The 13,893-nt window shown below is 40.7% G+C and overlaps 1 protein-coding gene across 1 annotated transcript; it reads left to right on the forward strand.

Moving 5' to 3' along the window:
* Window positions 1–1,045: 1,045 nt before the first annotated feature.
* GATD3 (glutamine amidotransferase class 1 domain containing 3) lies at window positions 1,046–8,723 on the forward strand. The gene is made up of 7 exons (XM_062599475.1): window positions 1,046–1,174; window positions 4,093–4,145; window positions 4,924–5,037; window positions 5,433–5,552; window positions 6,456–6,548; window positions 6,881–7,037; window positions 7,680–8,723. Exons 1-7 carry the CDS (start codon window positions 1,061–1,063, stop codon window positions 7,806–7,808), a joined length of 780 nt encoding a protein of 259 aa, XP_062455459.1. The 5' UTR covers window positions 1,046–1,060; the 3' UTR covers window positions 7,809–8,723.
* Window positions 8,724–13,893: the final 5,170 nt, after the last annotated feature.

A 13,893-nucleotide genomic window follows, 5' to 3' on the forward strand; every position in this document is an offset into this window, starting at 1 on the left:
CTCTTGGAGTTCACAGTATTACAAAACGCAGCATATGGAGAAAATCCAAAGAGAGACATGCTTTTGGGTTATTTCACTCTTCGTGTGGAAAACACTTGTGAAATTATCTTCAGAAATAATTTTTACCTGGGGCAAGAGCCCTGTGAGAAGGGCAGCAGTTGTCAGCTTTTATGTAGAGATAGGATGTGTTCTGCCCTCAAGCTATAACAAAGTCTCAGGTTACCACGACAAAGACAAATTTTCTGATGCACATGAAGGCCAGTACATTTTCCAGTGTGCTCTTGCATATAAATGGGGGGTGGGGGGAGGATAATGAAAACTGAATGTTAGGTTTTAAGTCTGGTAGGTCCAGAGTTTGGTGGGATCTTTGTGCACATCTGCTCAGTTTGCGAGTCCCAAAGACTTGGCCAAGTGCAATGGGGTTAGGACTTAAACAGCATCATTTGGTTACATTTTTTTTCTGCAGTTTCAGGCTACAACGGGAGCCCTGCATTATGATTTATTTAGATCCAGTCATATAGAGATGCTTACATTTATTTTGTCAGGAATGTCTTGTAAGTAGCTTGGTTTCCTTAAAAATAAATTAAAAGATGACTTTTTAAAAACTGATTTTAGTTTACGAGGAAAAGAAATTGGGGGGGGGGCGCAGTGTTGGAATTTGGCAGTTTGATATTTTTTATGTCCTTCTGAAAAAGGAGGAAAGATCATTTAGGAGGCAGTACTTTTTTCCGTATTGCTTTAACTTGTTTTTTCTTGTCAAAAACAAGACACGATTCCCTGAGGCGCTCTTGGCGCCTCGCTGCCTCGGAGACTTAACGCGGCGCCTCCCGCCCGGCTCAGAGCCGGCCCGCGCGTCCCCTCCGCGCTTTCGACGCTGGCGACGGGGGTTATATTTAACGCGGAGGTCGCAGCAAGCCCCGCCGGCCGAGGGGCCGGGGCCGGATCCCGCCCCTGGCGGCGGCGCTGCCCCTCCCGGCCTCCGGGGGCGCCGTAGCGGCCTCCCGCCGCCATCGCCGCCGCCATCGGGCTCCCCGCGACCCTGCTGACCGTGCCCGGAGCCATGTTGGCGGCCGGCGGGTCGGCGCTGCGCACCGCGCTGCGGCGGGCGGCGCCCGGCGGCCTGGCCGCGCTGCACGGCTCGGCCGGCCGCTGCCGCCCCGCCCGCGTCGCTGTGGTGAGTAACGGCCGCCGCGCCGCGCCGGGCCGGCAAGACGGCCCGGGGGCGGCGGGCCCGCGGCGGCCGAAGAAGGGATATTTTATTTATTTACTTATTTATTTATTATTTTATTGTATATTTTATTTTTGTTATATATTTTATTTTGTCCTCCGCGTTGCCGCCCGGCGGGGCTGGTGCCGGCCCGGCGTGAGGGTGAAGGGGTGTGTGTGTGTGTGTGGAGGAGGAGGCGGCGGGATGGAAGCTGAAAAGCAGCAGGGAAAAGCCGTATGCCCGAGGGATCCCATCGAGAGGCGCCTGGGTGCGGGAAGGCTTCAGGAAGGCGGGCCGGGAGCGGGAAATAGCTGGTTGCCGCCTTGCTGCTCGTCAGCGTGTATCTTTGGAAGAGGTACTGGTAAGCTTTTTCGGTCTAAATTAGGTGGAAAAAGAAATAAAGGCAGCTCCTGGTGTAACGGTTTTCAGTTTGAGCCGTGATGAATTACAGGAGTTGTTTAATGGTGACAGCAGATAGGGGAAAAAAGGGTTCCTGCAGGAACATCTGTTCGGAGATAGTATTTCAAGCGAGGGCAGGAGTTTGTGGGGGAGTGTTCCTGACTGAAGTTGATCAATAATTTCAAAATTATAACCCAAGAAGGCAGAAAACTGAGAAAAAAAAATGGACCCTACAAAATACATTAAAACAATTGCCCAAATGCTTCACCCTGCCTGACCTGTAAATAAAATAGAGTGAAAGAAAAGAAGCCAGGCTCCTACAAGCTGGGAATTGAATAAAGATGAGACATAATTGAGCTTTGATTTCTTAGAAGAGGTGGAGGATATTGAGCAAGAGAGCAAAAGCGGGGTCTCTAATGGGAATACAAATGTGGCATTCACCTCAACCAGGACATACGCAAGGCCTCCACATCTAAAACCTCTTGGAACAGAGGCCCAGATGTTCGTCACTGTTGATTTCCTTTGGGATGTAAAAATATCTCTAGTGAAGACTTCAAGTAAATCTGCTAAGAATGATTTTCTTATTGGGAAAGAGCCAGTGTGTTTATGATAAAAGAGAAGAACCAACGCATTTATGCAGGAGTAAAAGAGCACGCAAGGAGATAGTCTTGTCAGCTTAATCTCCGTGTCATGCCAGCCTCGAGAACGTGTTTTGGGAGCAAAGCAAATAGTAGCACAAAAAAGCAAGATTGTTGTGTTGAAAAGTACTGGTGTTGTGAAGCTAGGGGAATGACATGAGTATGAAAAAGGATTGAAATACCATACACGAGGGAACTGTGAGGACTGCTGCAATAGGAGACGACAAAAGTTAATCACTAAGTGCAAGGTCATGCAGCTAGGGATTAATAGCAGTAACTTTTTCTGTGAAGTAGGTGCTTACAATTCGGAAATGAGGAGGAGGAGGAGAGAGAGCTAGGTGCATTAATCAGTAATAAGATGGTTGCTTGCCACTGAAGTGGTGTGACAGGCGGGTAGAGCAGCACAATTCCAGGCAGTGCATGTCCAAGGGAAAGAAAATAATGTCACTTTTGAAGGCAATGTTGAGACCTCTGGTAGATTTCAAGTCACTTGTGTTACAGAAAGATAAATGAAAAAAGCTGCATGGGTCAGGAGGGTGAAGTCTGTGATATGAAAGGAAGATTAAAAGAGCAAGCAGTTTGTTTAACCTAGTGAAAAGGAGGTTGAGACAAGCTGTAGTTTTCTTCTAGAAGTGCATTAGGGAAAGTGAGTGGCAATTTAATCTAAAGGAGAATGAGCACACAAGAAGAAGAGAGTATGAACTGGCTATATTCATGAGTAATTGAAAAAGTGAGTTTAGGTTGGAAAGTAGGAGGAGGTTCCGGAATATTGGAGCAGTGAGATTCTAGGTAGGATTTGCAGGGACAAAAAAAAAAAAACTAGTTTTAAATTAGATCTTACTCATTTAGTAAAGGGGATTGTAGGATGTCAGGCCTGTGATAGCTGAGGACTGGATGTTGTGGTCTGAAAGCCCCTTCTAGTCTGACATTTTTAAGTGAGACAGTTTCAATTGTGTCTGTTTATGTGTCTGCAATTAGAAACTTATTAAACTTCTAAAACCAGACAAAACCAGGAGGAGAGAGAGTAAAGTTAATAAATGGAGACTCTTCAGTGGGAGTTTTTTTTTAAAAAAAAAAAAAAAAGAAAAAAAAGAAAAGAAAAAGCACCATAAGCTTTTACATATCATTTCAGGCACAAAGAAGGAATTCTTCAGATTTTTTGGGGTTTTTTTCTTACAAGCACTTTTTCCCTGTGTTTTGTTTTGTTTTAATGTTTTATCTCTTTTCTACTGCTTTATGAAGACTCCTTCCACTTACACAAGAATGACTGATTGCTTTGTGTATTTTATGCCCCGTGTATATATGCAAATTAAAAGCATTATTACTGTAGTAATAAGGAAAAGTATGGCTAATGTAGCATACTTGGATAATGAAAAATGATTTAGCTATTGATCTCTGGTGTGGATCCTCAGACAGAAAGTCAGCAGCAGGTGAAATAGCATATCATAAATGCAACCTTAAAATGTGTTTTTATCCCACTTCGGTTTGTTGTGCATCCAGATGAGAATATCTCTCACAAGGATGAGGACATCTCATCAACAGACTTAATGATACTCAGAATAACTCACTGCATGCATAATAAAAGCGCACCTAAGGGCTGTCTTGTCAGTTTATCAAATCTGAGGAATACGTATCTGAGACCTGTGTATGACCGGTAACTATGAACAGAGTATCCTGGTTGTGCAGTATGTCAAATGGCAACACCAGGGCTAATAGCTTGATATTTGCTGGCTTGCTAAAGACCTTGTTCCTAAGGCTGTAGATTTTTTTTTATCTCCCAGGGTTTTTGAAGGATTGTGTAGGAATATTTGTATGAGCTGAAATAATTTCTTGATTTCCTTACTGCAGGTCTTGTCTGGTTGTGGTGTCTACGATGGCACAGAAATTCATGAGGCCTCAGCGTAAGTTGCTTGATATAACTTAGCCTCCGAAAATGCCTACTTTATATTAGAATACTCTGAATTCAATTCCACTTCCCATGGGCTGTCAAAATCGCCCTGAAAGATTTGTGATAATTTTTCTTCATTGGCCCATAAAACTTCACAGTATTCTCACAGCATAATGAGATATTAGGCTGCTTCCTTGCAGGACGTAATGACTGTCCAAAGAACCAGTACTTTCTGGTATATGTAATGCCAGAGCCATAAGTTTGAGAGAGTCTTTCCTTCAGGAACAGCAATTCCGTTTGCTATAAACAAGCTCAAGCGAGATAAATAGAGACTTATGCTTCCTGGACCTAATTCAGATACCACAATTGTTAGTATTCAAGCTGAATTATTAATTCAATTCAAATGTTAGTATTCATTTCTAAAAGATGTTTGACCTAGATTCAAGTTTAAAAATTCACCTAGGTATGCTAACTATGGGACTCTTCTGTAAAACTGAGGTCTTGTAATTAGATAATTTTTATCGTTTCCTGTATAAGAGCATTGAATGAAAAAGGTTGTTGTCACTAGCTTGTCTGTCCCTACCTCCAGATTGACTCTTTTTTCCCTCCCCCCCTCTGATCTCTGGTATTATATAGAGTGTTTTTGCTGCTACATGTTCAGTATGCTTTGGGAAGAATGTTTTTTTTTTTTCCCTCATTCAACATTTGGTGGAATATTTCTATCAAGACTTAGAGGCCAGCTAAAGGCTCTCTTCTGAGGTTCTCAGCATGTTTTATGTCTGGTTTTGTAGCATACTGGTACACCTTAGTCGTGGGGGAGCTGAGGTTCAGATGTATGCTCCAGATGTTCCTCAGATGCATGTAATTGACCACAGTAAAGGGCAGCCAGCTGAAGCTGAGTCAAGGTAAGAGCTGTGCTTAATCTGTTCTGTGACTCCTGGGTCTTGGTCTCATACAAGCTAGATGTTATTCAGACATAGTATTCTGTAGCTGAACTTGTAGCCCTTGTTGACTGGGTTTAATAGCTGTATGCTAGCTGGCATTTTATTTTGGAGACAAAACAAAACATTTGGAGAGAAAAGCTTAAAGGCGGTTTGTGGCGATTACTGTATGTTATTACTATATCCTAATGCCTACGTTTTCCGGTTGTAGTGTCTTTGAAGCAGCTAGAGCTTTAGTTGTTTAGTGCCACTGTTCATCTTGCTTGTTCTACCACCAACTTCTCTGTCAAATCTTTTTTTATGCTCTGTTTTGCACAAATCCTTCATTTGTCTCATTGTTTAATTTTTGATTCTTCAAGAAATGTTTTGGTGGAATCTGCAAGGATTGCTCGTGGTAAAATCACAAGCCTGGCTAAACTTACTACAACAGACCATGATGCTGTGATATTTCCTGGTGGATTTGGAGCTGCTAAAAACTTGTGAGTGCAAGTAAATGTTAGACTCCTTCCTTATGACTCGCACAATAAAAAGAGCAAGCAGCAAATGGCCTTCTCTAGTACATATACAACCCTACCTAATTTAGTAAGAAAAACTCATTTTGAAGTGTTAGAATTAAGTCTTCCATGTCATTCATGTTGTTTTCCGTTTCTATTCTTATTGGCACTGTCGCATTTTAATTTTTTCCAGTAGCATTGCTTAAGGTTCTGGAGTTTAGATAATGTATAAAAAGTTGTTTTCCCTCTTATGTTGTAGTGTTTTTTGGGGTCTTGCTGAGGAAAGCAAACCTTCTAAGTTTTCAATGTTCCTATTGTTTTCCTTCTGTTTCTTCATGTCCAAAGTGCCTGGCTACAAAAAAGTCCTGTCTTGCTTTAATAACAGTAAAAAAATGACTGGCTCAAAGAAAAAAAGATCGTATGTTAGCCAAGTGGAAATTGTGCGTTAACCTTCTGATGGTCTTGTTACTGACCTGTCATTTTGTTGGCTTTGAAAACCCAACATATGTAATGCCAGAGCAGTAAGTTTGAGAGTGTCTTTCCTTCAGGAACAGCAATTCAGTTTTCTAGAAAAAGGCTCTCTGTGTATTCCGTTTCTCTTTTGTGCATTTTTATTCCCTGATAAAATTGCTGTTCTGCTTCTCAGAAATCTTACAAAGCTGATTTGATAATGCTTATTTCTAGATGCTTATCCTAAGGAGTTTTCTGACATACCAGAGCCTTAGAAGAAAGTCACTTTGGCTTATGTAGTGTTGGTCTCCTACAGCATTTTTCAGCAACCTCTGAGAAGCTGCTGCATTTGTGATGACCCTTTAGAGCCAGTCTCAGGGTTGTAGGCGTGTCTGTATGTTTATATTAAGGTATGTATAAAGTTTCTTGTTGTGGCAGATCTACCTTTGCTGTTGATGGGAAAGATTGCAAGGTGAATAGTGAAGTTGAACGTGTCTTGAAAGACTTCCACAAAGCAGGCAAACCTATTGGGTACGTATGTTGGTTGTAGAGGAGTATTTATTTGATAGTGTGAATATGGAAACAAAGTGTGTCATGTAGGAATGCACAGCAGTCAGTGTTGGAACTAGAAAAGATATATTCAGTTTTGTATCACCTTTAGCGTAATTTTTTAAATGTGTTTTTCAAGATATGTGTGTGTGCAAGTGTTTGTGAAAGAAGAAGCTAAGAAAACGTTGACCAAAAGTTGCCTTTTGGGGTCTTTCAGATTTGTCAGAGCATGCACATTTGAATCCTTTCAGTTATGACTGAGTTTTGAGAGAATGCCATCATGGAATCTCTTATAATTCCTTTTATTTTTGCAGTCTTTGCTGCATTTCACCAGTGCTGGCAGCAAAGGTTCTCTCTGGTGCTGAAGTAACTGTGGGGCATGAAAAAGAAGAAGGTGGCAAGTGGCCTTATGCTGGAACTGCAGAAGCCATTAAAGAACTGGGAGGAAAACACTGCATCAAAGAAGTAACTATATCCTTTCCTATTAACTTCCATGTTGAGAGAAAATTTAGTAGTGTGTTATTGCACACTAGTGCAATAAATAGTAAATATATACAGGATCTGTGCTTTTTCAGTTCGTGTTTAGTGGGAATGTGTAGTGTATATAGTATGTGATATGGTGCATGATGAAGGAACTTCATTTCTCTTAGGCAGCTGCAGAATTAGAAGTAGTGCTCAACTGTTTCAGTAGAGCTCCCTTAGACACTTGATAATACAGGCAGGCTGGAAATGCTGGGTGAGTTTGCACACAGAACTGGTATGAGTCACAAGTGGTCAGTTTTCTTTGAGATTTTCTTTCTTTTCCTGAAGGCTAAAGCTGTGTTCAAACAAACTGTACCCAGAGGCTTACAGGCAGTAAGTTTTCCAAGTTTTCTTGTGTTCCTGAATGATGTTATTTCCCCAGATTGTTCTTGCAGTGTATGTATTTCTAGCAAAATAACTTGTAGTATTTCAGATTATAGGTTGCACCTGTTTTACAGCTGGACAGTAGTATATTTGGAGGTGCATATTTAAGGAGTAGGAGAGATTTAAGTTTTTTGTCAGAGGTAGTTTATTTTGCAGATAGCATTTACAAGTGAAGCATAGGTTGTGTTTTCCTTAACTTCTGTTTACGAAGCTCATGTGGATACAAAGAACAAGGTGGTAACTACCCCAGCATTCATGTGTGAAACAGAATTACATAACATCTTTGATGGCATTGGGGCTATGGTGAAGAATGTGCTAAAGTTAACTGGCAAGTAAAGCAGCTATTTCTAAAAGTAAAACTATAGAAATGTTTAAATTTAGGGTATAGTATCAAAAAAAAAAAAAAAAAAAAAGGGACTAATGGAAACATTTTCACCTGTTTTTTTCCTGTTCATGCCCTAAGAGCTGATAAAGAGCTGATTGATTCCCAGCTGTGGGGATTTCCATGTGTTTTCCAAGAGAGGGGCCTGCAGAATGGCTCACAGAGTATGAGCAGTCTGCCCTGAGACACAGAGCATTTTCTTGAGCTTTTGCAGCTGGAGAGAGCTGTGTGGACATATTCAGAAACCGGTCATCACATGGTGCCAGTGTCAAATCTTTTCAGTGAGGACAAAAAAGACTAAAGGCCTTTCCAGAGCTGAGTGCAGATGTGGTGTAGGGGCATAGCAGATGGAGTGGCAGTGTATCTAGTGGGCTAAGAATGGAAATAGAGAGGCAGGAGTGCATGGTTCATGGTTTAGGCAATTGGGCCCATATCTGTAAACTAAAAGCCAGAGTCAACTGTGACATAGCCAAGGGAACAGACATCTTCCACATCCTAATGTTACCTCAACATTACTTAAAACATTTGTGTTCTATTTTTCCATTTTAAAGAACTGCTTTCTACAAAGCAGCCATTTTGAATGTTAGCAGCAGGATACGTCTTATCTATCACAGTACTAGCACTTTGAAAAATCCATTGGCCCATTATAAGTGAAAAAGGTCTTGAAATGAAAGAGAAAATAATCCGCTGATGTGACGCACAATTTTTTAGGATAATATCGCTGTTAAAGTAGTTGCATGATTAACAGTGGACAAAAAACAAATCTCAAGTTATCCTCACTTTCCTCGCTTTAGGGTAATAAAGCTTTCTCCAAAGAAATATTGAATGTCTGGAAAATGATGTCTAAATAAATTTAATTTCTGCCTTTATCTCATCCTTGTCACTTCATTTGTGTTTGATAACTGCCTCTCATAACTCATGCTGGTTGATACATTCTAGCAGTTTTTCAGAACTCTTTACACTTTATCTTCAGTATTGTGTGCATAAAATGTAATGACATTTTAAAATGCATGTCTTCCCTACATATGTAGGACTTTTAAAAGAAACATGGTAACATCAGGAATTTCCACAAGCAGAGATGGAATTGAAATCCCTGGAGTAGAAGATCAGTGGGTGCCCATGTTAACAGTAACATTATATGCTGCAAGAATGATCTGAATTGAGCTGAACTTGCATACCCCTTTCTATCCCTTCCCCTCAGGGGCTGAGAATTCAATCTTCCCGTTGTCCCCTTTCACCACGGCAAAGCTGTGTGTATAGGTAGGCTTTCTCATATCCGCAGTTCCTACTAAGGGCTGCTGTGGTGGCTTAAAGATTTCCTTTTTTTCTTGCTTAGATTAAGGTGTCATAAGAGAAAGAAAAGATTTTCTTTAAGAAGTTGCTACTATCATGCCATGAGCAATTGTTGCAGGTTGGCAAGAAGATCATCTAGATGTTGCCTCTTTTTACAGTCCTCTGAGATTTTGTCTTTAACTGGGATACCAAAATAATGGAGACCACTAACAGTCCAATGAGTCCCCTTTTAAGCAGATGCAACGCTGGTTATGACAATCCCTGTCTTGGTAATTTGCAGGTTGGAATATCCTGCTGGCTTATGTTTAAGATCAAGTCTACAAGTTAGAAACTTACCTAGTTTGGCAAGAGTTAGCAGCTAAATCATATGAGAGCGTACTTTGCTCTAAAAAGGTAGTCTCAATATTGATGATCATTTGAAGGTTTGGACTGTGAGTTGTAACTGGAGTGCCTAAGGAACCAGCTCCTACTCAGTACCCGAAACTTTTCAAGATGGTTCATAGAAAAAAATGAGCTACCGAAAGAGTGTCAGTGCTGGGAGCTCAGGCATTTGGTGAGGACATGACAGATTGCTGTAGTGGGGAAACCAGAGACAAAATATTATTTTCAGTAATAATCACATTTTAGAGCATCTTTCTACCCTTCCCCCCCTTTTTTTCCATTGAGAGATAATGTTTTTTAAGGGAGAAAGAACCATGCACCAGAGTTAACCTTTAATTTTTTTTTTTAATTTGTGGGACATTCTAATTCTTCAGTGATGTTCTGAACAAAAACCTTCAATACATGGTCTTTTTTTTAAGGTTTTATGTTAATAGATAATCATTTAACTTTGGTGGAAGGTCTAAGACCATCTTCTTGGCTTTCAGCCAGTGTAAATATGAAGGGAAATTCCATGTGTGTGTGGAGATTAATAGAAGCGTTTTACTGCCGAGCTTGGTTTTTTCCCTTTCTTTTCTATGGCTGTTTGGAGCTGCTAAGGGGTTTGCTTGTTTCAGCCAAGTGGGCAAAAGTTTGATTAATGTGTTTTGTAAATGCCATGAGAAATAAGAAGTGAAAGAATATGTATATTCTTTGAGCCTCCATGAGGAGGCGTCTTGTATTTGCCTTATGGATCCTATGGTTTTTGATCTGCAGAAAGCATTTAAGAGCTTATCTTACTAAAATAGAGTGATAAAAATTAATTCTCCTGCTTCTGTTAGTTTTCTAGTGATATGATGGGATTATTTCTGGCAGGGAGGAGTTGTTAGCTTTTATCAATTATGTTTCTGCCTGATCCATTTTGCCCAAACTGGTGATACAGGCAAGAAATATTTTACAAAATGTTTGTCAGCAGAATGTTGCAATGGCTTGTTTCATCAAAAAATTTGGTAAGGGTCCTTTTTTTCTTGTGAAAGCAGAAATGAGAGTAGGGATTGTGATGCACTTTTAGTGTTTTCCTTGTGGTTTATGGCTAGAAGAGACGATCTTTTGAATGACCAAAGTGCCAGCAGGGGGCACTTCATGAACAATGTTTTGTGCAGGTTTTCACTTCAGGCACAGTATTTCAGCTGTTGTTTTATATAAGACATTTTTGTGTTGACATTTTGGACACACAGAGGAAAATCAAAGAGATATTGCTTCCTACTGGTTTAGCAAAAATAAATAGAAGTTCATTGCTATCTTAATGAATGCATTTGTTCAGCTGCCTTGCAAAGACTCATTTCTTCATTTCTTCCCCTTTTTATCTCCAGGAAAGCACAGTATAAAGCAGGCTTACATGCAGCTATAAAATCTTCCTGTGATATAATTGTCCTGGAAAGATATAGTAAAAAGCCATAAGAGTATACAATACCTTTTCTTTTATTTTTTAATAGTAGTGCTGTCATGCTTGAGATGTCCTAAATACAAGGTTTGTAGACAGACTTTTATTGGCCAGCTAATACTCCTGGAAGAAAATGAACTGTTTCTTCTAGAGTTTTTCTGTTTGCAAGATAGCTGTTTGCCTCTGTGTGTGTGTGTGTGTATGTATACCTAGGTATATATATGTATATATATTTTAATTTTTATCCTTTAAAAATGGCAGTTTAAATAATCTTCTATCTGTGAATAATTGAGAGCTGCATTCAAGACTTGAGTCTTTGGTTTAAGTTGTCTGTCGTCTTCCCTCCTATGGCTTGCAGTGCCTGAGAGAGAGCTTATTTGTTATATGAGTCAGCCTTAGCCCTCAGAAATACAAAGGAACTAATATTTGGCCATCTTTTCTAAGATGATTTCAATGGTGGTCAGGATCTCTCAAGCAATAGAGTGAGATAGGGGGAGAAAAGGGACTAAACTTGGACAATTTCAAAAGTTGAAACGGAAGTTTAAACAAGGAGTGCATTCCCATAGTAACATAATTTCCTGCTTTTTTAATTGAAACATAATCATCTTCCGTGCCTGTTTTCAATATGTTTCAGTTCTCTTGATTAAATTGCTGAGTGACATGCTGTGTGAATGATTGACCTCAGCCCTAGCTGAAATAATGGTGGAAATTCTGCACCAAAGCTTATTACATTTATGTCTGTCTGGGCCATTTCTTCTACAGCACGTAGAGCTGAAAGGAGCTCAGTGAAAACCATTAACCAGTAAAACTGGCTTTGCTATAAAATTAGACAAATACAACATGAGCAAACAAAGTCCTTTTTCCCTCTGTCTTACCAGCGTCACTGTCAAGCATGAAAAAAACAAACTTGCTTTTGCTGCCATCTTTTTTCAAGAATAATGCACAAGGATCTCTCAAGAATTTCCGTAATGCAGCAGATGACCAGCCTGTACTCTTGCCATATGAAATCTGTAGGTGCAGGCAAACGAGAAGAGTAGAGATTCCACCTTCTTAAATGCGTGAATTGTTTTGGTACTCCTTAGTTTTCAAAGCTAACTCTAGTTCATGTTGAAACTCTGGAGACCACAAGAAGCATGTGCTGCTCACACTCTGCACATTAAGTATGCTTTGAGACATTTGCTTAGTGGGTCATCACCCAGGCAGAGAAAGTTCAAGTCATTCAAACCTTCCCCTGCAGTCTCACAGGAAAGACAAATGGTGGTGGTATGTTATCACTGGGAATGACATTAGCTGCAACTTGTGGAAATATGATGAATGGGGGCATTTAAACATCCCAAATGCCATTGCAAGTCTGAGTCATAAAAAATAGTGTTGTAAGAGACATCTACAGGTCACCCAGTCTGCCTCCCTCCACCCATTACGCTCTTGCCTCCGTCTGCTCATGTGCTCACTGTGATTCACGTCAGATTGCAAGGGCAGGAAGAATCACTTCTAGGCTGGGAAAGGCTGAGGACTGAGGGAACTGGGCCTTCCTCATAAGCACCCACCAGCGTGGTGCTTGCTCTTGCGCATGTGACTAGGATGCCCTTTTGTGGCTGTCCCTCTCTGCAGCAGTGAGGGCTGTGTTTCAGCGCTGCGTGCCTGCATGAAGGTATTTAAGTATTCATTTTCTTGCCTAAGAAACTTCTGCACGTGTGTAATCACACAGCTTGCACCTGTGAGGTGCTCGCTTTGCATACCATAACACCTTTTGAAAACTGTATGGCCCTTAAGTCGTTATAAGGAGATAAGAGGAATCATGTTGTTATTGAGATGAACAGGGGCAACTCAGGCTTTCAGGGCTGGGCCAGGCAGACCTGTACAGATCCTACTTCCGAATTTGTTGATTGCACAGGGAGCCTGTCAAACTCTAGGAACAACTGCAATACAAATAACTCCTAGATAGCTTACCAAGTGATTGCTCTTACCATTTTTTCCAGAATTTAAGACTTTATTTTTAATTAACTCTTCTGTTTTGAAAAATATATATAATTTGAGACAAACAATGTTTGGAGGGTGGGACAAAGGAGATAATCACAGTATGGGTGTCATCTAACATTGAAATCTCTCTGTTAAATGGATCCCCAGTTGCTACATGAAGCAACTCTGTAGCAAGGGCAGCCTGAGCAGCAGCTGCGCTTCACTGTGGCAGGAGGCACACTGCCTGTGGCATTCTGTCTGTTTTCCCCACAGTGGGGAAAGGGCCATTTGCCAATGAAAGTCAAAGTTAACAGTCTTCTCCTCAATAGGTACGACTTTAAGCACTGTTTTATTCAGGTCCTTTCCTTGCAAAAACAACCCCGTCTTTCCTCTGAAAAGAGGGTGAAACTGTTTCAAATTGAAATTGCTCTGTGTGTGTCCTTATGAGTCGTTCTCCTCTGCTTGAGGACGCAGGCAAAATGACTGCATTGCGCTTGCCGCTCTTCACGCTGATCCTGGTGAGCAGTTCTCCGGGCACTTCTCAGTTCTGTTGTAGCACAGTTGCAACAGCTCTGGCCTGACACAGAACTTCTGTACTTTCTTGATGTTATCGGTAAACAAGAACCTTTCAATCTTAGCTTTACCTTGAACATCTTGTACTACTTGCATTGGACATTTTATCTGCATGGGTAACAGTTGTCATTCCTTGACCAGTTTTTAATTCCTTTTTTTTCATCTGAAGGCATCTTAAACAAGAAACAGTGTCACAGTATCAGTCTTTTATCACACAGTTCTAGCTTAAGATTATAGCTTTTGCCTGATGATGACATTTCCACCTTTCATGGCAAGAAGAGAAAATACTAAATTCAATCTTCTAAAGCCTTTGACTTATCTAAATGTAGGTTCTGTAATAATACAGGACTTTCTTCCTCTACACTGAATTTTTCTAACTTCTGTCATCTTCATTTGTCAGCTTTACCCTTCTG

Source organism: Rhea pennata, chromosome 1, assembly GCF_028389875.1.
Source record: "Rhea pennata isolate bPtePen1 chromosome 1, bPtePen1.pri, whole genome shotgun sequence".
In the NCBI taxonomy this organism is placed as follows: domain Eukaryota; kingdom Metazoa; phylum Chordata; class Aves; order Rheiformes; family Rheidae; genus Rhea; species Rhea pennata.